This window comes from Macaca thibetana, chromosome 8 (genome assembly GCF_024542745.1).
Source record: "Macaca thibetana thibetana isolate TM-01 chromosome 8, ASM2454274v1, whole genome shotgun sequence".
Taxonomy (NCBI): domain Eukaryota; kingdom Metazoa; phylum Chordata; class Mammalia; order Primates; family Cercopithecidae; genus Macaca; species Macaca thibetana.
Window position 1 is genome coordinate 52,215,215 of NC_065585.1, and position 26,185 is coordinate 52,241,399.

At 33.1% G+C, this 26,185-nt stretch overlaps 1 protein-coding gene across 4 annotated transcripts in view; it reads left to right on the forward strand.

The window, feature by feature from the left end:
- Positions 1 to 17,169, forward strand: part of TRIQK (triple QxxK/R motif containing) — a 70,015-nt gene extending 52,846 nt beyond the window's left edge. For all 4 annotated transcript variants that reach the window (XM_050800611.1, XM_050800612.1, XM_050800613.1 and 1 more), the window contains exons 4-5: positions 8,749 to 8,834; positions 13,951 to 17,169. In XM_050800611.1, the coding sequence (XP_050656568.1) occupies positions 8,749 to 8,834; positions 13,951 to 14,064 (200 nt within the window). In that variant the 3' untranslated portion in view covers positions 14,065 to 17,169. The remainder of the gene's footprint in view (positions 1 to 8,748; positions 8,835 to 13,950) is intronic.
- Positions 17,170 to 26,185: the final 9,016 nt, after the last annotated feature.

Here is a 26,185-nt window from a genome sequence, read left to right on the forward strand (position 1 = left end):
TTCTGCAACAGAATCACAGGCACATAGAGCCTGCAGTTTTTATTATTAATATAAAATGTCAGCAACCAGGGTATAATAATCCTCCTAACTATGCATGTACCTTTCACTTTTTATAGCAAAACTATTAGGCTATAATAAGAATATGCATCAAGCAGAGACACCAATATCTTGCCTGGCATTTAATTATCAAAAACACCTATGCTACAATAGTATATTCACTTATATAATTCTTTATATGTAGACATTTAAGTGCTTGAATTATTTTAAAAAATCTACTGTCTGGATAAAACTTCCATAACAATGACAAATGTTGAAGCTGCTCTTAAATGAGCACAGCAAAGTCAAATGATATAAATAATAATTAGGAAAACCAACACTAAAAATGAATGCACTTCTTATTTCCATTACATTAAAATGTGAAATGTATTGGATTACTAAAGTTTTTAAAATGTTAAAATTTTGAACATAATTTAGAATATATTTAAAAATAGGAAATTGAATAAAAATTGATTTGAGTTAGTCTGGAAAGTTAGGTATATATTTTATAATTTCTAGGGCAACCATTAAAACATTGATCTAGAGTCAAAATCACAATACATAATTTAAATGGAATGCTAAAAAGTGTTCAAGTAATCCAGAAAGAAGGAAAATGAAAGAGCAACAAAATCAAGGGAACAAAGAAAAACAAACAATAAAATGTTAGACCTTAATGAAAACATATCAATAGTTTTATTAAATGTGAACACCTAAATACACTAATTGAAGGACAGATTTTCACACTGAAATTGTATAAAATTACTTACATATAGGCTGTATATAAGAAATTAGCCTCATGAGCAAAATGGCTGAACAGAATCCTCTAGTGATCATTCCCCCCCAGGAAGACCAAACTGAACAACTATCCATACAAAAAAGCACCTTCATAAGAAGCAAAAAACAGGTGAACCGGTACCTGGCTTTAACATCATATTAAGGAAAGAGGCACTGAAGAGAATTTGAAAGACAATCTTGAGTCACCTACACCACCCCTTTCCCATACTTCACCATTGGCCATGTGGTGTTGAGAGAGAATCTGTGCATTTGCAGGAGGGAGAGTGCAGTGATTGTGGGAATTTGCATTGGAACTCCGTGCTGCCCTGTCACAGTGGAAAGCCACACAGGGAAGAACTTAGCTAGTGCCCACAGAGGGAGCATTTAGACTAGTCCTAGCCAGAGGCAAGTCTTCTATCCTGGTGGTACGAACCTGAGTTTTAGCAAGCCCCATCACCATGGACTAAAAGTCTCTGGGATCCTAGATAAATGTGAAAGGCAGTCTAGGCCACAAGGACTGCAATTCCTTGGCAAGTCCTCGTGTTGTGCTGGACTCAGAACCAGTGGACTTGGGGCACATGTCATCAGAGATGAAAAAGGAGGCATCACAAGTGATATTTCAGAGAAAAAAAAAAGTAGAAGCTACTTTGGGTAACTGAATGCCAATAAATTAGTTAACCTAGAGGAAATGGATAAATTCCTAGACTCATACAACTCACTAAGATAGAACCATGAAGAAATCCAAAACCTGAATAGAACAATAACAAGTAATGAGATCAAAGCCATAATACATCTTTCAACAAGGAAAAGCCCAGAACCCGATGGCTTCATTGCTGGATTCTACCAAACATTTGAAGAGGAAATAATACCAATCCTACTCAAACTTCCAAACAATAGAGGAGAAAGGAATACTTTCAAACTGATTTTACAAGGCCAGTATTACTGTAATACCAAAAGCAGACAAGAACACATTTAAAAAAGAAAACTACAGGCCAGTATCCCTGATGAACATTGATGCAAAAATCCTCAACCAAATTTTGGTAAACCAAAGTCCAACAACACATTAAAATATTATTCACCATGAGCAAGTGGGATTTATCCCAGGGGTGCAAGGATGATTGAACATACACAAATCAAACAATGTGATACATCATATCAACAGAATGAAGGACAAAAACTGTATAAACATTTCATTAATGGTGAAAAAGCATTTGATAAAAATTTAACATCTCTTCATGATAAAAAACCCCTCAAAAAAACTGGGTATAGAAAGAACATACCTCAACATAATAAAAACTGTATATGATAGACCCACAGCTAGTATCATACGAATGGGGATGATAAAACTGAAAGCCCTTTCTCTAAGATCTGGAACAAGACAAGACTGCTCACTTTCCACTACTGTTATTCAACGTAGTACTGGAAGTCATAAATAGAGCAATCAGATAAAAGAAAGAAATAAAGGACATCCAAAATGGAAAGGAAGAAATCAAATTACCCTTGTTTGCATATGATATGGTCTTCTATTTGGAAAAAACAAAAGACTTTATGAGAAACTATTAAAACTAATAAGCAATTTAAGTATAGTTGCAAGAGTTAATTTTTGTACAAAATCAACATACAAAAATCAGCAGGATTTCCATATGCCAACAGCAAAGAGTCCGAAAAAAAAAATCGAGAAAGTAATCCCATTTGCAATAACTGCAAATAAAACAAAATACCTAGGAATAAACTTAAGCAAAGAAGCTAAATATTTCTATAATGAAAGCTATAAAACTATGATAAAAATTTGAAGAGAACACACACAAAAAAAGGAAAAATATTCCATGTTTTTTTATTGGAAAAATCAGTATTGCTAAATTGTTTATATTACCCAAAGCAAACTACAAATTCAATGCAATCTCTATCAAAATGCCAATGAAATTCTTTACAGAAATGGAAAAAGTAATCCTAACATTTATATTAAACCAAAAAAGCCTCAGAATTGCCTAAGTCATCCTGAGCAAAAAGAACAAATCTGGAAGAATCATACTAACTGACTCCAGATTATACTGCGGAACTGTAGCAACCAAAACAGCATACTACTCTCATAAAACCAGACACATACACCAATGAAACAGAATAGAGAACCCAGAAACAAATTATTTCATCAAAGTGAGCTCATTTTTGACAAAGGTACTAGGAACATATATTAAGGAATGAACAGTCCTTTCAAACAATGGTGCTGTGGAAACTGGATATCTATATTCAGAACACAGAAACTAGAACTCTATCTTTTACCATATACAAAAATCAAATCAAAATGGATTAAAGACTGAAACCTCAAACTATGAAACTAGTAAAGGAAAACTCTCCAGGAAATTGGACTGGGTAAAGATTTCTTGAATCGTAGTTCACAAGCACAGACAACCAAACCAAAAATGGAGAAGTGGGATTACATCACATTAAACAGCTTCTGCACAGCAAAGGAAACTGCCAGTAAAGTGAAAGGGACAACCCACAGAATGGGAGAAAGTATTTGCAAACTATCTAACAAAGGATTAATAACTGGCATACTTAAGGAGCTCAAACAACCCAATAGGACAAAGTTTAATAATCTGAGTTTTGAATGAGCAAAAGATCTGAATAGGCATTTCTCAAAAGGAGCATACAAATTGCAAACAGGTATATGAAAAGGTTCTCAAAATCGTTAATCATCAGAGAAATGCAAATCAAAAATACAATGAAATATCATCTCACCCCAGTTAAAATGGCTTTTATCCAAAAGGTGCAAGAACGAATGCTGGTGAGGATGTGGAGGAAAGGAAAACCTCATACACTGTTGGTGGGAATGTAAATTAGTGCAAGCACTATGGAAAACAGTTTGGAGGTTCCCCAAAAACCTAAAAACGGAGCTACCAGATGATTCAGCAACGCTATTGCTAGGTATATACCCAAAAGAAAGGAAATCCGGATACCAAAAAGTTCAAGACCAGCCTGGACAATATGGCAAAACGCCATCTCTACTAAAAATACAAAAATTAGCCAGGCGTGGTGGTGCATGCCTGTAATCCCAGCTACTTGGAGTCTGAGGCAGGAGAATTGCTTGAACCTGGGAGGCGGAGGTTGCAGTGAGCCAGGATCGTGCCATTGCACTCCAACCTGGGAGACAAGAGTGAAACAACATTTAAAAAAGAAAAAAGAAAAAAAAATGCAATGTTGGCACAAGCATACCACAGATATTCCCATTCCAAAAGGGAGAAATAGTCAAGAAAAAAGGAGTAACAGATTCCAAGCAAGTCCAAAACCCAACAGGGAAAACGACATTAAATCTTAAAGCTGGACAATAATATCCTTTGATTCCATGTCCCACATCCTGGTCACACTGGGGCAGGCATTGGGCCCCCAAGGCCTCAGGCAACCCTCCCCATATGGCTTTACTGGGCTCAAAGACCTAGCAGCTCTCTGAGGTTGGAGTCTTTTGCCTGGTTCTTTCCAAGGCTGCAACTGCACACTGGTAGCTCTATAATACTTGAGTCTCTGAGGTGGCTTTTCTCCTGTGGCTTCACTAGGCATTGCCCTATTCAGGGCTCTCTCCCGTGGCTTCATCCCTGTGACAAGTTTCTGCCTGGGCCCCCAGTCTGTCCAGAACATGTTTTGAAATCTAGTTGGAGGCCTCCATGGCCTCACAGCTCATGAAATCAGCAGGTCTGCAGAATCGGCACTACATGAACCCTGCTAAGACTTACCCCTTGTGCCTCCTGGAGCTGCAGCACAAGCTTCACCTGGGCCTGCTGAAGCCACAGCTGGCATGGCTGAGGGGTGCTGTGATGGAATGTGAGAAACAGAGTCCCCAGGCAACTCCAAGTAGCGAATACAGAGGTAGCCTGGAGGCCTCTCTGGAGACCTTGCCCTTAAGATCTTCTGGACTCAGAGATCTCTGAAATGCCTTTGGGGGTCTTTCATTCTCCTGATGAATAGCACCTGGTCCTCTTCTCTCCCTAGTAATCTCTTTAGCAAAGGGTTGCTTGGTCATGCCTTTAGTATTCTCTCCTCAACACACTTTTAAAAAATTCTTTACATGGCCAGGCTGAGAGTTTTATATATCTTTCCCTTCTGTTTCTCTTTTAATTGTAAATTTTACCTCTTAATCATTTCTTTTTTTTTGCACTGCTCACTATATGAGGTCAAAGGCAGTCATGCAACTCCTTCAGTATTTTGCTTAGAAATTTATTCTAGCAGATACTTTAGTCCATTGCTCATAAATTCTGTCTTCCATATAAAGTCTTTGACAGGGAAGCAATTCAGCTCTGTTCTTTGCCAATTTATAACAAGGATGGCCTTTACTCCACGTCCCAATATGATGTCCCCCATTTCCATCTGAGACCTCATCGAAATGGCCTTTACTTTTCATGTTTCTATGAATATTCTGATTATGACCACTTAAATAACCCCTAAGAAGATTCAGACTTTCCTTACAGCTCACCATTTCTTCTGAGCACCCCCAGAATCACATTTAATGCTTCCTTCATAGCAATACAGGGTTTTTCTAGCCTGCTCGTTCAAAGTCATCCAGCCCCCTCCCCGTTGCACATTTCCAAAGCCACTTCCACATTTCCAGGTGTTTGTTGTAGCAGCACCCCTACTTCTTGGTACCAGTTTTCTGTCTTAGTCCATTTGGTGCTGCTATAACAAAACCTCTGAAATTGGAAAATATATAAAGAACAGAGATTTATTTCTTACAATTGTGGAGACTGGGAAGTCTAAGCTTAAGGGGCCTGCATCTGGCAAGGGCCTTGTGAATGCACTACCCCATGGTGGAAGGCAGAAGGGCAAATGAGCATGCACAAGAGAGAATGAGGAAGTAAGCCGAATTTATCTTCCTATTATGAACTAACTTCCGTGATAATTAACCCACTCTCACAATAATGGCATTAATTTATTCATGAGAGCAGAGTCCTCCTGATCCACTCTCCTCTTAAAGATCCCACCTCTCAAAACTGTTGCACTGGAAATTAGGTTTCCAACATGAATTGTGTGGAAAACATTCAAACCACAGCAGATGACCACTAAGGTAACTGTGCAGAGACTCCAGTGACCATATACTATTGAATACAGTCTTTATAGAATTAGTTCGGAAAAGTTACTAAACAAAGGTATTCTAACAACAACAACAACAAAGAGCAAATAACAGTAACAACAAACCTCAGGAGTGATCTAATTTGCAGAGTTTCCACGTTACGTTATCAAATATGTTTGATTTTCAATTTAAAATTATGAAACGCATAAAGAACTAAAAGGGTAGTTCATACTCAGAAAAATGCAGTAGACCTGTTCCTAGGGAAGCTCAGGCACTGGACTTGATTGAGGCCCCAGATTGGCTTCAGAGGCTTGAATTATCAAGTTTTTCTCTCCACATACGATTTATCCACATACGATTTAATGAGCAGCTGTCAAATAGCTACTTTGGTTATTGCATCACTGATACAACCAAAATCAGAATCAGTTGTTCAAGAAACAGTCTACATATAAAATTTAGGTTATATAAGTGTGTGTGTGTGTGTGTTTTTCCCTGGGTGTAAGTACTCAGAAGGCAGGGACTTCTGTATTTTATATTTTTTACCATCATGTGGGCATAGGTATCTTTCTTGAAGCCATAAATAATGTTGAAAACCTCTTTGGGTACAATGGAACGATCTGGTTTTAGTTATAAAGAACTTAGCAGACACTCCTGTAAATGTTTTCACTTAGTAAACTAAAACCACATTTTACAATATACATTTTTGGATATCATAGTCGACAAGGAGAATACTAAATTTATGACAGATGCACTGCTTGGAAAAGTACCAGGTGTACAATAACTTTTAATACTGTCTTTTTATTATCAGTACAGTTTCAAATGTTAATATCAACTTGAATACAAATCTGGAAGTATTATTCTCTAAGAATATAAGAGTTGAATTGAAATAGAATATTAGAATAGAATATTTAACCAATGGTTTTATGGCAGTTGAAGTAGAGTGATAAGTTCTCATTTTAGTATTAACTCTTAGATATTTGAGTGTGTTTTATGACAGATACATTATCCAAAATATTTCATATCTGTATAAAAAGTATGAGTTAAGATAATCCTCTTGCATCTGTTTATTCCCTCCTAACCCCAACATCACATCAAGAGATTATTATAGGGCATATACGGATAAAATAAGAAATTGCTTTGTGATAAGTCCGCAATCTTCAAATATCTTTTAGAATTCTCGTTAGAAACTTGCTTTCTAACCCTGACTGGAGGCCTTTGATGTGTCACCATTTTCATCATTCTGAACTGTTTATATCTCAGCAGGAATAATGACACGAATAGTTTGACTGTGGAGATGTGAAATTAGAGTGAACACTTGTCAAGATTTTTTCATCAAAATTAAATATTGCTCATTTAAAATGGGTCAGAGTAACATTTTTCTGTATTTTGTTCATTCCATTATTTAAATTTAGATCATTTGATACATATTATGACAATTGGCTCATTTTTAGATCATCAAACCCCATCATCAAGTAATATTTATTATTCTTCTGCATGCTTATTGATTCAGAGTTATTACTATACAATAGCAGTTAAGGAAAGAGCATACAATCATTTAAAAACAAAATACCTTGCTTTCCAGCCAAACAAACACTTTTATGTGTCTAATGGACACAAATACAGTGTTTCTTCACTACGCCCATCCATTTCACTCTCATTTGACTACCATTTCTAGTTCTAAAACTCTATATGAAACTTTAAAGATACTTTTGAATCATTAGCAGACACATTAAGATGTATTGCACATTAAATTTTTTATGATATACTTGAGTTTAGACCAACTGCTTTTAAATTTGTTTCAATGTGAAGAAGGTGTGGAAATTAAAGTTAGAATTTGTATTATTTAGATGAAGGGAATGTAGCGATGAGTTTTGTAAAGGAACTGGTCGTCGAAAGGAAAGGGAAAGGATAAAAATAAAACAAAATAAGAATCTAAAATAGCCAGAGAGATTATCCAATCATGTATTAACTCCTCCTGAGAATAACGTATTATACTTATGTTTGAGGCTCATTTTGCCTCAGTTCCTAGTTAAGAGTTGGCTAACAAAAGATATATCATTTTAATGAATGCTTTCACTGCTCGGGTTCTTGTTGTTAAACCTATATTCTCCCCAGGCTGTGTAATCCACTTTATTACTCTTTGCTGGAGTCACTAGATGATACACAAAGGAAATTTTGTGGCACCAACTCAGTTTCGCATATTTTTGGCTGTGAAATGTGGAAGAGATTATTCAAACTAATATCTAAATGTAGCTATCCTATAACTTCTATCTAGCCATGTTAATTTTGTTCTCTATTAAGAGGAGGTAAAAGTTAAATACATATTGTTCTAATGAATTCAGGTGAGGCTAAAAGTTAAGTATTTATAGGTTTCTTCTTTAGTCTTTTACTCAGTATATATAATTACATAATATAATTATATAGAAAACTTGGGGATATTTCTCACTTATGTTTTGAATGCTTAATATATCCATAATAAAATGCATTTATAATGAGCTGTTACTTTTAGGAAGACAAAGTTAACTTTACCTATTGATGGGATCTTATATATACTCATTTACTTATGCATTTGTTTCCAAATGCTTCCAAAAGGTTTTTCTTTACTTTAAATTTTGTGTTCTCTAAAACAAGTTTTTATCTTTTTTGACATTCACTATACAGCAAATCGAAGATGTCCGTCAGTATCTTCTTCCTGAAAAAGTAAGAGAGAAGGAAAAGTTGACCTTTTGGTGACAAGTTTACGGTTACCACAACTGGAAACTACTTTGCAACTCTGTGTCCCTGTTTCACTGTATTTAAACATTCTTTGACATTTCAAATGATTGTTAAACTTAATTATATATAAGCATAACTCATTGTCTGAAACTATTTCTTTTTAGGTAAACAGGATTATAAAAAAACTAAACCTATTTTACGAGCAACCAAATTAAAAGCAGAAGCAAAGAAAACAGCAATAGGCATAAAGGTAAACCTCTATTTGATAACTTTAAAATTTGATATGTGCATGCTATTTCATTTTCTAAAACTGGATTGCATAAATGTTGAATTCTAAATGTTTTATGACATTTCACAATCTAAATAGAATGCCAGACTTGAAGGTTTTTGTAAAGAATTTACTTAATGGAAAACATCCTTCCTATTCTGAGATTTTGGAGGGTCTTAAAACAGTGTCACTTAAGAGAATCAGTTATACTTAAAGGTGCAATTTATTTTCTCTCTAGCTACTGTGTGTGTTATTCAGACATTTCAGTGATGTATGTGGTGGTCGTCAGAAATTTCTTCCGTTTTTCAATAAATTTCATTTTATAGTTGTTTAAATTGCAGTTATAATTATATATACTGAGATCATTAATATATGTAATTTTACTCTACTTATTTTATTGTTGTCAGTACTCTCTGATGAAATTATAATGGCATTCCTAAACTTGTTCTTTCAGAATACCAGTGTTTTATCTGCTTAAGAGGGATAAATACAACTGAGAATGATGTTAGCAGATATTAATTTAATGTGCTAACACAATGAAGCTCAACAAATTGCATTTAAATTATTGACCATGTCAATCTTTTGCCAGGTATTTAGAGTTGAATTAAACTATTAATAGAAGAGTTAATTTGGCAACTCTACTATTAAAGGTGTAAAACAAAAATGACCAGTACATATATTTTATTTAAATATTAACATGTTAAAAGGAGATTTTGGGTTTTATCTGGCAGATGAAAAATCAATTTTTCTGAGTTATAGCTTACAGCAAATGCCAAGGTATTACTACCAAGCTGTAACAGCTGTTGAACTGCCAGATGATATATTTGGTTGTCTTCCAGAATTTGCTATTATGATCACGAAACACTGCCTTCTTTTCGCTCCTGATTGCTGATTTTGATCAAGCATTGCCGTGTGATGCAGTATGTTTGCACAACACCATTTCTTCAGTGCTGTGTGTCAGTTTTTATTGAAAAGAAAAGTAAATTGCCTTTTTGTTCAAACGAGAGAAGATTCATCTTTTGAAGTATTTTTCTAATTTCATGTGAAATTTCCTTCATTAAAAAAATTCTTTATGACGTGACTTTTTTAAAAAGCAGTGTTGAGTTTTTTAAACTTTTACATTTGGTTATTTGATGACTATTTCTTGAAGCGAGAACATTGTCATTGCCCTCAAAGGCAGTATGTCACTTACTTTTATCTTTCACAGTACAGCGGGATATTTGTTTTTTTAGTTTGTTTGTTTCTTAGAAAAATATGGAGTAACAAAAACCACTTGTGGCACAATATGATGAGAATTTAGATATTAGGATTTGAGAAATAGTGCAGCTATTTATTTATTTATATACCACCTTTATACACACACCTTTGTATACATTTGCTCCTATAATTGTTGTTATTCTTTAAATTTGAAGAAATAATAATGTTCCCAGTATGAGATAAGGCCTGCCTTATAGTGCAGTTATCTAGTATCTTTTTCAAAACACTGTAGAATTTGCTAATCTTTCTAGGAGAAAACATTTTTCTTAGATTTTATTTAATATTAAAAGTGTCAACAGAAAACTTTCAAACTGACAGCAGAATATAGCTCCTTTTTAATAAGCTAGCATATCATTTTGATTTGTAAACCTGTGGAAAACAAAAACCTTAACCTTAAATATTACTTACTTGGCTTGAAAATTTATGTGAAGAGCCTATTAAGATGATATGAAACTTTTTAGAATCAGGACCTTGAAGATGTTTTACATTTCAAATCTGGCATACTAATTAGTTTGCCCTGTCAAACTTTGATTGCCTTGTCATTTTGGCATAGGATTTTAAATAACAAAGTTTCTTTCAGCAATTGCCATTTAATGCTTTTTAATTTCCCCAGTGAGTGATTTTATCCATATTGATAATGTCAGAGAAGCAACTAAGGACTAATGAACATCAAACATATTTTACTCTTATCTAGTTGATATAGAATGATCGTAATATTGTAATATCTTATCACTTTACTACATAGTATTTTGAATGAATCATAGATATACTCTTCATAGAATTCAAATCTATAGAAAATATGAACAGATGCATGGGTAGAAGAATAACAGCAATGAGAACAGCACTGAGCTCAGGATAAGGAGGCCTAGAATCCTATCTCCTTTGCCCCTTCGTTTTGCCATAATCTAGCTAAGTCTAAGTTGGCACATTTATAAAATGGAAATTTTGCCATTTACCTCATAATGTTGTCAGGAGAGTTCAATAATACACTAGAAACACTGAACATTGAATTGAACACATAGAAGTCATTTATGAATTATTAGCTGATTGAGACAACATTTGTTTGAATTAGCCATTCCCACTTTGTGTAAGTAAGTCTCTCCTTCAGTGTTTGTCATCGGCCTTAAGATACCCTCCTAGAGTGAGCGTTGTGTTGCCATATTATATATTACAAAATGTTCTCAGATTGGCTTTGAGATAGTATTATGCATATTAGTGTTGTAAAGTTTTAAAAACATTACGAATTTCAATATCCCTGTATAAAGATTATATAAATTTTACTCAATCTTTCATTATTATAAATTACAATAAATATTATAATAGTATAGCACCTGTGAAAAGAAAGATGAATAAGACATGATCATCTTGGAAGAGCTTATGCAAGAAATCACTTATAGATTTAATTACCATATCAAATCAACAGTACTGATTGAGAAATCATGGGCTAGAGATAGGAAAAATTATACAATAGGGGCTTAACCCTCAGAGGCTTTTAGTGCTGTTTGTAAATGTAGGTTTAGTAATAGAAAGTGTTCTGAGGGAACAGTTAGCAATATCCGCATAAGATATTAATACATTGTTCTGAAACCTAGACTTAATTTCTACTAAGAAGGTACTTTTTTATTTTCTGTGTTTTAGAAATATAAAGAAAATCGCATAATTTATTACCCAGTAATGCAATGAGTGCCACCTAAAAAATGTTTGCACAACTAAGTTTGCTATTTAGTTGCTGCTCAATTAAAAGATTATTTTTCAAGAATTACAGCATCACTAACTTTTATTCAGAATGCAAATACCAATTTTCTAGCATTTAGATGGAAAGGACTTACATTTGTTAATGAGTTGATTTTTATATTTAAAAGGTTTATATGAAAAGCATAATTATAATGAAAGAATAAGGATCACAATTTTAGTCTTGTTACGTAAATAAAATATTCAAGTGCCAACCAGATCCTGCCAGCAACCCCTTGGGATGAGCCAGCTTGAAATGTTATGTTTGTTCTTTTTTGTTCTTTATGATTTAAAGCTAAAAATAGCCAAAGGGGGCAAGGGAATCATAAATGCCTGTAGGTCTCTAAGTTATGGTTGGTGTCACCAGCATCCTGTAAGCATTATTTTCAAGTTTTACCATTGTTTCAACACTCCAGACACTCAGCCTCTACAATGCTTGTCTCCTCAATGAAGAGATAATTTTTGAAGAAAATTATTGGCTATACATTTCCACCTAGTACCTTTAAGCCACACCCACACTGTACATTGAACAGATGTAATGAATTAATGGGTCTTCTGAAGTGGTATTCTATGAATATTCTCTGCTTCCTACCCCTTAAATGCCTTTTCATGCCTCTGGGTGTTCTGAAAATGTATAGTGAAATGATACAGAGTTGTTTTAAGGACAAGGAATTGAAAAGCAGCAATTAGAACTGATTATCAATAAGATATGAATCATGGCCTCCAATCAAGAGTACAAACTTAATTCTTGCATTAAGATTGGGTGAATGGGGACTGCTGTCGAACAGTTTTGTTGTCCACTATACGGAACAGATGGAGTTTGCAGTTGTGTGTCACTTGTTTATTACATCCTCTTAAAATTAGTAGCTGTGTAACCAGATGGGTCTGGGAGCACAGCTGTGGATATAAGAAAATAAATGAAACCTGTCTGATGCTGCCATGCCCTTTTGAGATGCCAAAGTGTTTCAACTGCAACAAAGAAAAAATTCACTTTCCTTTGACATTATATTGGTATATTAGATTTAAAAAATGAAATCTTACAAAAATTTTTGACACTGAGTTTTTCAACCTCTTGGTTTTTATTAGTATTTATTTTCATAGTTTGGACATCTAAATAAATATAATTGTGAAACTAAAAATCTGTACAAAATATCTATTTATAAATTCAACATTCATGTAAAAATTCCATGTTGATTATAAGCCAAATTCATTTTAATGCTTTTAAAGTTTATTATTACCGACTACCTTCTTGTGAAATGTAAACTATATTCATGTAAATGCAAATAAATTGCTTCTCTGTAAAACAGTGCCAGGTAAAGGGCATAATACACAGTAGAAATTAGAATATAGTATCAGGCCCTTTAGGATACTGAACTGGCACTCTATTTGCTTTTTTTTGATTTGGCCAAATGATATGTTAATGTTAGGAAAGTTCTGGAAGGTATACACACAGAGAGATATATACATACACATACTTTTTGAGAGATAATATGATTTTTATAATATATGAATAAATTTTTTATCATTATTTCAATACAGTTGATTAATTTAGTCCACATCACATCACAAATGAAAAATCTGGACCCATCCTTCACAGTTGTGATAAACTGTACTGTAATATAATCTAGAGACCAGTTACAACTGTTTCTTTACAATGAAAAGGAATGATAATTTAAAAAAAAAAACTGTGCCCAAATGCTATCATTAATACTGAATATGTTGAAGCCACAAATAAAGTTAAACACACTCAAATAGAAAACAGATCAACTGTGTAGATACAAACTGCATTGCTTGTATCGAACATCCTGATATCCAAACTATAAAAATATATTAAAATGATACATTTTTAGTATTACTATTAGGAAAAAACAAATTAGCTAGAAATAATAATACCAATGACTCACCCACTGATGCATTTGCCATTTCATTGGGACTTGCCAAGCACAAAACAAGTTTCTTAATGGCAAAAAATTGTAAAAAGGATATGATTATTAGATTCAAATTATTAATTCTAGACAATGGAATAATATGGTTATATTATCTGGTGAAACTAATAACATTAACCAATCTTTTTTCATCAATTTCAAGTCTACTTTTTTTTTCTTCCCAGGAAGTTGGCCTTGTACTTGCAGCTATATTGGCGCTACTACTGGCTTTCTATGCTTTCTTTTATCTCAGACTCACCACAGATGTTGACCCTGATCTGGACCAAGATGAAGATTAGCTAAGCAGCAATCAGTGCATGAAAGAGAAATAACTTTATGAAAGCACCCTTTGGGACCAAAACTTTCAATACTGAACCTGTAACATCTTTAATTCTTTCTGCTAATATTTTCAGTTTGCAGACATATGATTTTAAATAGTTGCATAGGATATCAAGAAAAGAACCTTACCTAGCAATGCAGTATAATATGTGCTACTAGATACTTTTATATATCTTTCTACTTTGACAGCCACCCTATACATGATACATTTAGATGAAATGGAAACCAGATCCTAAATGTTTCAAATGTCATTGCCAATTTATGTATATAATTCCATCACTTCCAGATTACTAAGTCTGTTTTTGTTCTATATACATCATAATTTAGTATATATTCTTATTTACAGAAACATACTCAAATCACATTCAGAAAGAACAAAAAGTCATGGGAAATTTTTTATTTTCCGACAAAGCCCTGCTCTCTTTCTGGAAGTATTTTATATCATTAGAGAGACTATCTGCACATACATCTACAGTAATCTTTTTCCTTCTTTGCCAACTGTTCATTGCACATGTGCTCCATCAGAAATGGCACCTGGATGACAGAAGCTCAAAGAGTCACATATGTCTCTAAAATAGAGTTCTTTTCCTCTTGGGCTGTCTGAACTGGTGTAAATAGAAAGTTCAGTTGATCTTGGTTTTAATTAACTTATTACTCTATTAATATAACCTTGGAATTCTATTTTAATTATGTTGTTCTGGCTGCTTGTAGTATCAGTTTGCCCCTCTTGTTAAGGAGATATGTAACAATCTGTCATTTAATTGTGCCGTCTTTTTCACATAACAGTAATAGCAAAAATCCTGCCTACTCAGAATCATCTTCTTAGGTTGTCTCCTAAATCTGAACAATACAGTGGTTTTATAAAATTACATTTTGTCTCTTGAGAGTTAATCAATTAGAACTCTTTAGGGAGAAAATAAATAATAGAAGAAAATATATGCCTCATATTACTTTCATATGTAATTATCTGTTTATATAATTTTTCAATGTATTTTGCATTTGTGGGAGCATAATGACCTGTGCATTCAATATTTTTACTGGTAATTCAATTTTTAAATATGTTTTTACAACATGTGAACACATAAAGTGTAGAAAACTGGAAAATACATGTCCACAGAAAGAGTTATGAGCTACTACCTTATGTAAAGATGCAAAGAAAATGAAATTGTTGGAAACATGTGCACGAAATGTTTTATATTATATACATTGTATTTATGAAGAATAAATAAAATAATAAGATTGTTTTCCTACTAGCCAAGAGAATATATCCTTGGGAAATATCTGAGGAGTATGTAGGGCTTCATAAGCACTGCTTCTAAAAGATATTCTTTGATACTTTTGCAAAAAGTCGAATGTGACTGTGTAGCATTATGTTCTGTAGAATTTTTTTCAAGTAGCATAATTTATTTCATTGGTGTGAAAACAGCCAAAGGTTCCAATATCCTCACAAATCATTTATGCCAAACATCTGAGGGCAAAATTTAGCCAGTGTTATTTACTGGATTCTTCCCTTTGAACTCACAAACTCAAGAGACAGACCAAGAGTTCTTATATACTCACCACAGCGGACCAATCCAAGTGGCATTTTTAGGAAAGGTTGCAGCATTTAATGCCATGTGGTATGTCTGTTCGTCAAGTGGGTGGCAAGGGAATATCCAAGCTGGCATTTTGGATATGATGGGCCTTTTACTTTCCTGAGTGACATGCCACATGTCAAGAAATACTGCTCCCCCCCCACTCCCATCACATTTACGTGAACAATTTTCATTTAGTTATTTCCCCTTCCATATGGTGTTAAAAACAGTCATATTAAATAAAGATTATTTCTAGTTTTCAGTGGTAATTTAAATGAGAGGATATGTAATAATTGCTTATTAGATACTTATCCAAATGAAATATAACAGAGTTTACAGTACTTAAAATAGGTGATTATGCTCTTGGAAATGTTTGAAAATTCATCATCCTGAAAAAAACTTTACCATTCTGTTTTACCCTTGAGGTGTTTTGGGGGAAAAATGTTTTTGATAGTAATAACTATTAATCTAAATATAGTATAATTATAGGCAAATTTCACTGCCTAGTTTTATTGATATCCCAAGTCTATAGCTAGTCCATTCGTATGACTGATTGATTTATGATAGCTCCAGAGAACCATAAATTTCGAAGGCTAAACTCTCTGATTTCAGTAAATAGCAGGTAAAGTGACACAATATATGTTTACACAACACTGTTCTCATGAAATGCAAATTTTACAAAACTCACATTAACTGGGAAGCAGCCAACCCTCTGTAGAGAAATCCCAGATTGGAAGTCTGGTTTGAATCTTTGAAGACAGAAAGGTGATATCCGGCCTGCTGTTTTAAAGGGACCACACTTTTGAATACCTACTGGCGTTTGGCATAAATCTGAGACTGGCACCAGACACAATGTTAGATGTGGGTATTTTCCCTCCAGTAATTCACTGCTCAGAGTAATTTGGAAGACAAAAAACAGAAAAAAATCGCAATGATTTTTTAAATGTTAGAATCTATTTGTTAACATACTCTGCAAAATAAATTTCAACTAATGCAATAGATTTAAAATATAGCCTATGGAATACTGTGATTGAAGTTTGAAGGCTTGCCGGTTCTTATTTTGCATGCAAGTTTAGATGGGGTAAAGAATGTATAAATTTATTTGAGATGAGATACAGTATTATAAAAATATAAACTCATCTAGAATTTCTTTTAAAACAAGCAAAAGCCTATTTTAGTACAAATGTTGGGTGAGTAGTTGTTTTAAGGTGGCAAAATACTTCAAGATTTTCTAACTTTTTAATTTTTCATAAAGACAGAAGAAATACTTTCACCCTAACCAATGATTGTAAGATCTTGAGAGTATGTTCTTACTCATTTCTGTAATTGCAGTAGTGTAGTCATCTGCATATAAATTTAATAAACGCATGTTAAAATTTAAGTTGATGCCTTTTAGTCCTCTCAGAGTCTGTCACAGTTCTTTGTGGAAAGTAGATGATCAAAAAATGTTTGAATTTAATAAATAAAACTTAAAAATCACAATATCAATCATCTCAGCATTTACCATTTATGGCCCTTGGTTGTACTGATATATATATGTGTTTCACCCTGATTCTCTTTAAATCAAGACAACTAGCATTAAGGTCACTATAAAATAGAAACATTGCTCTTTTCTAGGGAATCAAATATGCTATTTTTATCTTAGAATTTATTGAAAACTATACTCAATGTTTGAATTCAACTTAGCATGCATTTTCACTCCAAATGAAAATAGAACTCAATTTTCATTATAATATTTCTGTGACTACTAAAACACAATATTTTCCAGACTTTAAAATTACATAGTCAAAGATAATTCAGTAGAGCAAATTGTGCTATACATGAGCCTCAGAAATAAACTTCTAGAAATTAAAGTTAGCTGATTTTAATGTATTTCATCCATAACATAATGTTGTTGAGCCAGAGACTACCTAAGATAATTTTGTATTCTCTCCTCACCAACAATTAGACTTCTTTACACTTACCTGGGGCTTCCCTGGGAGATTCCTAGCACTTCTCCCTTAGCAGCACTGCCTTCTTTTATTAGAATTGCTCCAATGCAGCCTGGATAGAATGCTGTTTGCTAGATTTTGTTCCACTTACACCATATTTAGAATCAGTGCAACCCACGGTTTAAAAAAAAAAAAAGTAGCAGATGAATTCAACCTATGGGAACATTCTTACCTTTTTGTTGATGTTTAAGCTATAAAGGTAAGTACAGAGGGAACTGGGAGAGTCATGTAAGAACTATATCAGTATGGAAATATCCATAGTGGGTCAGTAATTGAGTTAAAACAATTGAACTGTAGCCGCATTCAGCGTAGTGCCTCCTTATTATACAGTTTTTCTATCCCTAGCAACAGATATGTGATTCTTATTTCAAGAAAAATAAGATACGTTACATGCCAGAAGATTTTTTGATGACAGTACTCCCTCCTATTCTTCATTTTTTAAAACAACAACCAAATTGGTGGGGAGGCAGCCAAAATTTGAGGTACCAATGCCTCTCGAACAGATGTCGCACCATTATTTTTTAGCTCGTTTAGATGAATAAACATGTTAAACTGTGAAGTATTACATTTTAGATTTTTTCATTAAAAAAAGAGACAATCTGTTTACTGTCCTAATTGAGACAACAATCCTTGTGGTTGCCAGTTTTGGCAGTCATAACAATGAACTATAAATATTTGGACCAATCAAGTAAATGGTGACTATAAAGGCTATAGCATGTGTAAAGTTCTGTTTTCACGGGCACCCATCTTAGTATGGCATTTTTTCCCCCTGACTTCTTCAAATACAATTGTTTGTGTGAAACTGAAGTTTCATGGTAAGCCTAAAAGAAATTGATTTCAATATCTAATTTCTTTCTAGCTTATCATCCTTTTTAGTGTTCAACTATCCATCTGCTTGTAACAAATTGCTTCTCCAATTGCTCTATTGAATGTGACAAATCAGGTCTTCACTGGATTGCCTTCTAGGTGTGTCCTAAGATAACACAAAATTCAGAGGGATTTTCTTTTCATGTTGACGTAGTGAGACTGAAGATATCTTGAAAGTCTCTTAAATTGCAGCAATTTTATTTCTAAAATAAGATTTTATAAACAGTGTTGGAAATAATTCTTGCTGTAGTGGCCATGAGGTGGAGTTTATAATCTTAGTGCCTATTACGATGGTTTACATTAAACAACAGTGTGGAAGTTGATAAACTAAAGAGAAATAACCCATACATGAAAATCACTTATGATGCTAGCTCCCAAACATTTGTGATCCAGATAGGGAGTGCCCTTCTAGGTAGCTTAAGAGTGCTTTTGCTCCCTTCTCCAGCTCTTCAACTTCTACCCTATTTGCCTTAGTTCTAAGTTCCAGGCAGCAGGCAGTCTCTCTTCTGTTTTTTTTTTTTTTTTTTTTTTTGAGCATCACTTTTACTTTAATAGGTTAGCACTCTCTCCTGCTTAACTATGTGCTTACTGTGTTAACTACCTCTACCCTTTTATTTAGACTTGTCATTGACCCTCACCTACTTTTTCCACTCTCTTACTTCTTGCTTGCTTTTTTATCACTAACCACATGTATTACACAAAAGTAGAGAGAATAATGTAATAATCTCAATCTACCCATTACCTCATTTCAATAATTATTAATATCTCCCCACTCTTTTACATATTTTCACCATTTTTATACTGAGGTATTTTAAAGCAGACTTCAGATATGATGTCATTTTACTGTAAATCTTTCAGTATGCATCTCTGACAAGAATGTTGGGGTTTTTGTTGTTTTTTGTTTTGTTTTGTTTTTATATTATTAGAAGTCTATTAGCAGAATTAAATACTTATTTCTTAATATAATCTAATACTGTCAATATTCAGATGTCCCTAATTGTTTCCAAGATGTCTATTTACAAGAGATTTTAAAATCAAGGTCCATGCTGAATTTGGTTGCATGTCTCTTAAATTTCTTTTATTCTGTAAAAAAATCATCCAGGCCATTGAATTGCTGAAGAAAACAGCAATTTTGTTTGTTATATCTCATTATCACCCGATAATGGGACATTAGGCTAGATTAGGTCCAGTTTTTTATGATTGTGGTTTGTTAGTTCTTAAGCTGCGAGTATTTCGTAGTTACATAATATTTGGTGGTCTCATTTGTGATGTTAGACTTATCAGTGAGTTGATGTGCTAGTAATGTGATTTCCTGCAAAATAAGGTTTTTCATCAACATCATCTTTCCTGGATTCATTATCTCATTAGGCATTGCAAAATGGTGATTTTCTGTCATTCCTTCAGCATTTATTAAGTGGAATTATTATTTTCTAAAATACTCTTCTTTATCAACTATTTGATCACCTGAAAATACAGCTTATACAGGAGAGGAAGGATAAATACTTGAGTCTTTCCCTTTATTAAATTTCAGAGTAATGAATTAGTACTCTCTAATGGTGGTCAATGAAGATTTGCCATTGTTATTGTTGTTGCTGCTTTTATTATTATAATCTAGTTATATATTTTATATATATGATGTGTTTCAGCCCATTGCCATCATCATTCTTTTCAGTACTGTGATGAGAATTCAATTATTATGCTTAATATTAGAAGTATTCTCATTAAAATCATGACAGTTTAATGCTTTTACATTGTTTTACATTTTTCTGAAAGTGATAGCCAGTGTAATTCAGTTTTTAAAACAGCAGGAATTTAAAAAATGGCAAAAAATGGAAAAAACTAAAATTTTAACGTTACATGGTTGACTAGAAAACTAAGAAAATATTGTATAAGATTTACATAACATGTTTCTTTAGATAATAAGTATGCAGTAATAGTTTTATTGTTCTCTATATAAACACAATAATTAGAATAATTAGTTAAATATCATAATAGAAAAACATGTTTCACCATTGCAATTAAAATTATGGACTATGTAGAAAAAATTAGCAGAAATGTATGAGTGTTCATTGAATAAAAAGCTCTACAAGATAACATAATGAATTTTAATTAAAAAGACACCAACTGTCTCTGTGGATGGAAGATTCAATATTGCACAAGTATAAATTTTCCTTTATTTTGTAAACAGAAAAGGGAACCTTGATCTGCAATATATTAAAGTATATTATAAAGTTATAGTAACTAAAATAATACCATAGTCAATGAAAAGTAGACAGATCAACAGAAAAAAATGCAGTGTCCAGAAACAGAGCTAAATATAAATATTCAATTAATGCATTATATATGTCATGCAGATGGAAAGATAGATTATTAATTAAATGTATTGGAACAATTTAGTATCCTTCTAGAAATTAAAAGATGCCTATAGCGTGACTTAAAACAGGCTACATTCTGGTGGAATTTATGATTTCTATATAAAAAATAAGACCATAAAAAGTATTAGAAGAAACTATAGGTAGACATTTTTAGAATCTTTTTGTAGGGAAATTATTTCTAGGCGTTGATTCATGAGTTAGAAACCATAAAGGAAATACTGTTGGATTATAACACATTAAATTAAAATCTAACATGCAGCCTGGTACTCAGTGTTAATTAAAGATGTGAAGAAACAATCTCTTTCATTCACTGCTTGAGGGAATGATAATCTCACACACTTTCTGGAAGGCACTTATGTTTAAAAAGCTTTGAATTTCACATATACTTTAGAAATTCATCCATATATGACAATGACAGTAGTATGCAAAGATGTGTTAACCACATCACTGTTTGTGACCAAAAAAGTGAAAGTGATGTAAATGTCCAATTTAGGAGTAAGTGAAAAAGCAGTTATAAAATATTAAATGTGATGCAATTCTATTTTGTTTAAAGATACCTGTCTCTGTGTGTTTAACTGATGGGAGGACTAGAAGGAAAATGTTTTGTTGAGCTACAACTTGAGTCCATATACCTAGTAGATCTGCCTGCTAGTTTCCATTACATTCTTCTATATTCGTTTATTCAGTATTCACTCATTCATTCTGTATTTATTTGTCTGAGAACTCTTGCCCTTATTATATGCTAATATGTCATCTGCTACAATTCCACAGCAAAAGTACTATGGAAAAAGATGGGTCTGCTTTATGCACTGAGAAATTAAAGAACACTTCAAAAAGGAACTGATATTTGAATTTATTCATTGTTCATTCAAGAACTATACTTATTGAGCACTTGCTACATGCTAGTCACTGTCCTTTGTGCTTGCAACAAATCAGTAAACCTTAAAAGCAAAAACACAACCTACTCCTGTTCTTACGATGTCATCTTGAGAGATGGTGATTGTTTCATCAAATAGAAAAAAAAAAAGAAAAAAAGGATGAGACAGTATTCTAAGTGAGGGAAAGCCACACTTGACTTTATTTATTTCACAATAATTATCCATTTATTTGTGTGGTTATCCCACTGGACTCCAAGATCCTTAAGATCCTTAAGAAAGGAACTCTGGGTTTTACTCTGATGTCAAGCATTGTTCCAGACCCATAATAGGAACACAGTAAATATTTTTGAATAACTAAGTACTACATTTCATTCCCTAGAACAGAGTTTCTTGATGTTGGCATTATTGGCATTTGGGGCCAGATAATTATTTTTTATGGGTGTCTGTCCTGTGCACTGTAGAATGTTTAGCTGCATCACCAGATGCTAGTATGCAGGTAGGTGCCAGCAGTACCTCTACCGCCTGTTATGAAAACCAAAGATGTTCCCAGACATTTTCAAATGTCTGTGGGGTCCAGAATCACCCCTATCTGTACTGTTGAGAACCACTGCCCTAGCACTATGAAATTATGTAAAAACTACGGAACAATTCCAGTGAATATAATGTGGAAATAGGGAAGAGTAGAATGAGACTTTATTTTTAGTTACTTTGAGTCTTTTATTAGAGGCATTGTATTTTATTTTTTGTCCAAGCACTCCTGTTTCCATACTATTTGTTGATTCAATTCCTATACTAACTACCGTGCTTGTGAGAGATGGGGGACATCACATGTAACGATGAGAGGTGTCTGCATTTAACCCACCTTGCTGGTCACATTCCTAGTGGTACTGCAGCTTTGTTTTGATTTCAAAAGAAAGGAGGAAAGACTTTAAGATGTTGCTTTTATCAAATAAATAAGCTAGTAGTTTTTCAAGAAATTTTAGACACACTGTAAGACAGAACTAATGCGGTTTTTCAATACCTTAATTTTTAATGTAGAATTTTTTAATATCTAACATTTCATCTTGGATTGTAATCCCCAGTTGTTGAAGGAGAAACCTGGCGGGAAGTGATTGCGGTTTTCCCCATGCTGCTCTCATGATAGTCAGTGAATTCTCGCGAGATCTGATGGTTTTATAAATGGAAGTTTTTCCTGTGCTGATACATGCATTCTCCCCGCTGCTATGTAAGATGTGCCTCTTCTCCTTCCGCCATGATTTGTAAGTTTCCTGAGGCCTCCTCAGCCATGCAGAAGTACCTCCTTTCTTTATAAGTTACCCAGTCTCAGGATGTCTTTATAGCAGTGTGAGAATGGACTAATACTGTAGCTAAACAATGTCTTAGAAATCAATATTTAATTCTTAGAGAGTTTTTGAAACTTTACTGTGTAACTTTTTCATGGATGCACTAATTATGTCTGATCTCCATTTTCTCTTCATTTTGTAATCTGAAATGATTCACATATAAAAGATGCATATATTGTGTGTGTGTGTGTGTGTGTATATATATATATATATATATGTTTCAGTTAAATAATAAAATGAATACCCATGTATCAAGTGCCCAGCTTACCAACATTTGGTATTGATTGCTTGGCTATTTTAATTTTTGCCATTTTGAAGTGTGTATAAAGATATTTCATTTTAAAATTTTTATTTTCTTTATTACTGTTGAAATTGAACATCTTTCAATATACCTTATCCATTTATATTTTCTCTCTGTGAAAGCTCTGTTCACATTTATTGCACATTTAAAAACTTTTTGTGTCTTAAAAATGAGTAAGAATTACTTATATCTTTATATATTCTAATACTAATCTCCATCAGTTTCACGTGTGTATTTGTGTGTCACAAATATACTATTAGAGATTGTGTCTTCTATTTTCACTGCCTTTGTGGTATCTATTGATAAAGTTCCTGATTTTAATGTAATCAAACACATCAATGTTTGCCATTTTTAACAATTATTGAGATTTAAAGAAAGGCTTCTTGCCTCAGGGTCATGAAAATATGTTTGTATTTTTTTTTTTACAGTGCTTTTGCTCTTACATTTAAGTCTTTAATCTCATCTGGCATTGATTTTGGACATGCTGTGAAGTTTAGCTTTTTTCCATTGGCCTAATACTAGCTCAGTGAGGCCTACCCTAATGACCCAGCGTAAAATCCTAACTTCTTCACCCACCCTGGGACATCCCACCTACCCTGCTTTAATTGTCCCTCAAGCACTCCTTGCCACCTGTCACATTCATATGTTAGTGCTATGTTTCTTGTCCCTGTACCATTTATTGAGTTGCCCCCTCCTTTCCATACTGACCCCCATTCCCACCTCAGTCAAACATCAGGTGTAGGTGCTGCGATCTGGACTCTGTATCCTGGCTCATGGGACTGCTCTGTTTCATGATCCAAATATTTCATTGTTTATCTCTGTGTCATCACCACATTGTCTTAATAACTGCACTGTTACAATTGTCTTAATATTACAGGGCTACTGCACCACCTCATTCTGCAGAAGTGACTTAGTTATTTGTGATTGTTTAAGCGTCTGTCAAATGTTGGAAATAGTGTTTCTAGTTCCCTGACAAACTCTGCTAAAAATTTTTTACTGAAACTCCATTAAATCAACTTGGTGACAATTGTCACATTTAATATATTCAATCTTCAGCCTAGTGAACATGGTATCTTTCCCTACTTAATTAGGTGTTTTTTAAAAAATTATTTAAGCAAAGCTTTAGAAGTTTCTTCATGAAAGTCTTGTAACTTTTTGTTAGAGTTATTCATAGATTACTTTTAATATTTATATATGGTAAATATTTATTTTTAAACTATATTACCTATCTGTTGCTGGTGTATGGAAATACAAAGGACTTTTAATATTATAAAAATAATATTGTTAACTAAGTTATTAATTCTAATAATTAGCCAGAGGATTCTTTTGAGTTTTGTATGAGGACATAACATTGCATTCAAGTAATGATAATTTTATTTCTTACTTTCCATCTCTAGCATTGTTTATTTTCTTCCATCCTTAGAGTTTGATTTAGTAAGTTCAGTACCTTATTGGAGAGAAATGTTGATGGTGAGCATCTCAATCTTGTTCATGCCATATCCTGCAAGTCTTCATGCAAGTGTTGTCTTCTTAGTGAGACCTAACCTATTCCCTATTTAAAATTGCAAATCCCCAAACATTCTAGACCTTCCCAGTTCTCTAAGCTGTTTTATATTTCTCTGTAGCAGTTGTTACCATCTGACATAGTCATATTTTATGTGCTGGTTTATTATTTATCTACCACCATCAGGAGGCATGGACTGAACTTCTACTAAGTTATTTTGAGCAAATGATTGAATGGGTAAAAACATATTTATACCTTATACTGCCAAATTCTTTACTGTTACACATAGTTTTACCACTGATTCTCTATAGGTTTCCAAATGTGCTATTTGTCATCTGTAAATAAGTAATGTAAGTTGTTCCTTTCCAATTCTTATGTCATTAATTGTTACTGCTTATCTAAGAACATTGAGTAATTAGTGCCATCAACATAATGTTAAATGATTATAGAGATAGTGGCCATCATTACTCCTGACCTTACTAAGAATTACTGTGTTTTACTATTAAATAAAAATCTGGCTTTACTTTAGGACTGATTCTGGGTGTGCCTGTGTGTGTGTGGAGTGGGGTGGGGGGAATATATACATATATCTAGTCAATGGTATATAATTAGTTATTTATCAATCATATAAAATACAAAATAGATTACAAGTTATTAAATTATCAAATCACATGTATAATTTATCATATATAATTTTTAAAATTATATACAATAATATAATATACTAATAAATGAATATATAGTTGTATGAGTAATATAATTAATAAAAATTTACATATATAAATATGTAATATATAATATATAAATACATAATTTACATATAATTCATGAATATGTAAAATAAATACATGAAAATATATATCCAGTGTATATTTACATTAAAGAAGTATCCATACATTTCTATTCTCTAACTTTTACTAAAATAATTGTTGAATGTTTTCATCATATATGTCAGCATCTGGAAATAATCACACTATTTTTCTATGTGAAAGTCCCACTATAGGGATACATTTCATAATATTGAACTATCCTTGCATTACTAGTATCAATCTTACCTACCTTGCTGTGTTACTTTTTTTATGAGGTGGTGTGGTCTGCTAATTATTTTTTATTATTGCATCAAATTCATATATGATGTTGTTCCTTAATTTTTTGTGATATGTTTTTCAGAAGTAAGCACCAATGTTGCACTTGTTTTATGAAAAGAATTTAGGAGTTTTTCCTCACTATATACACTCTGAATCAATT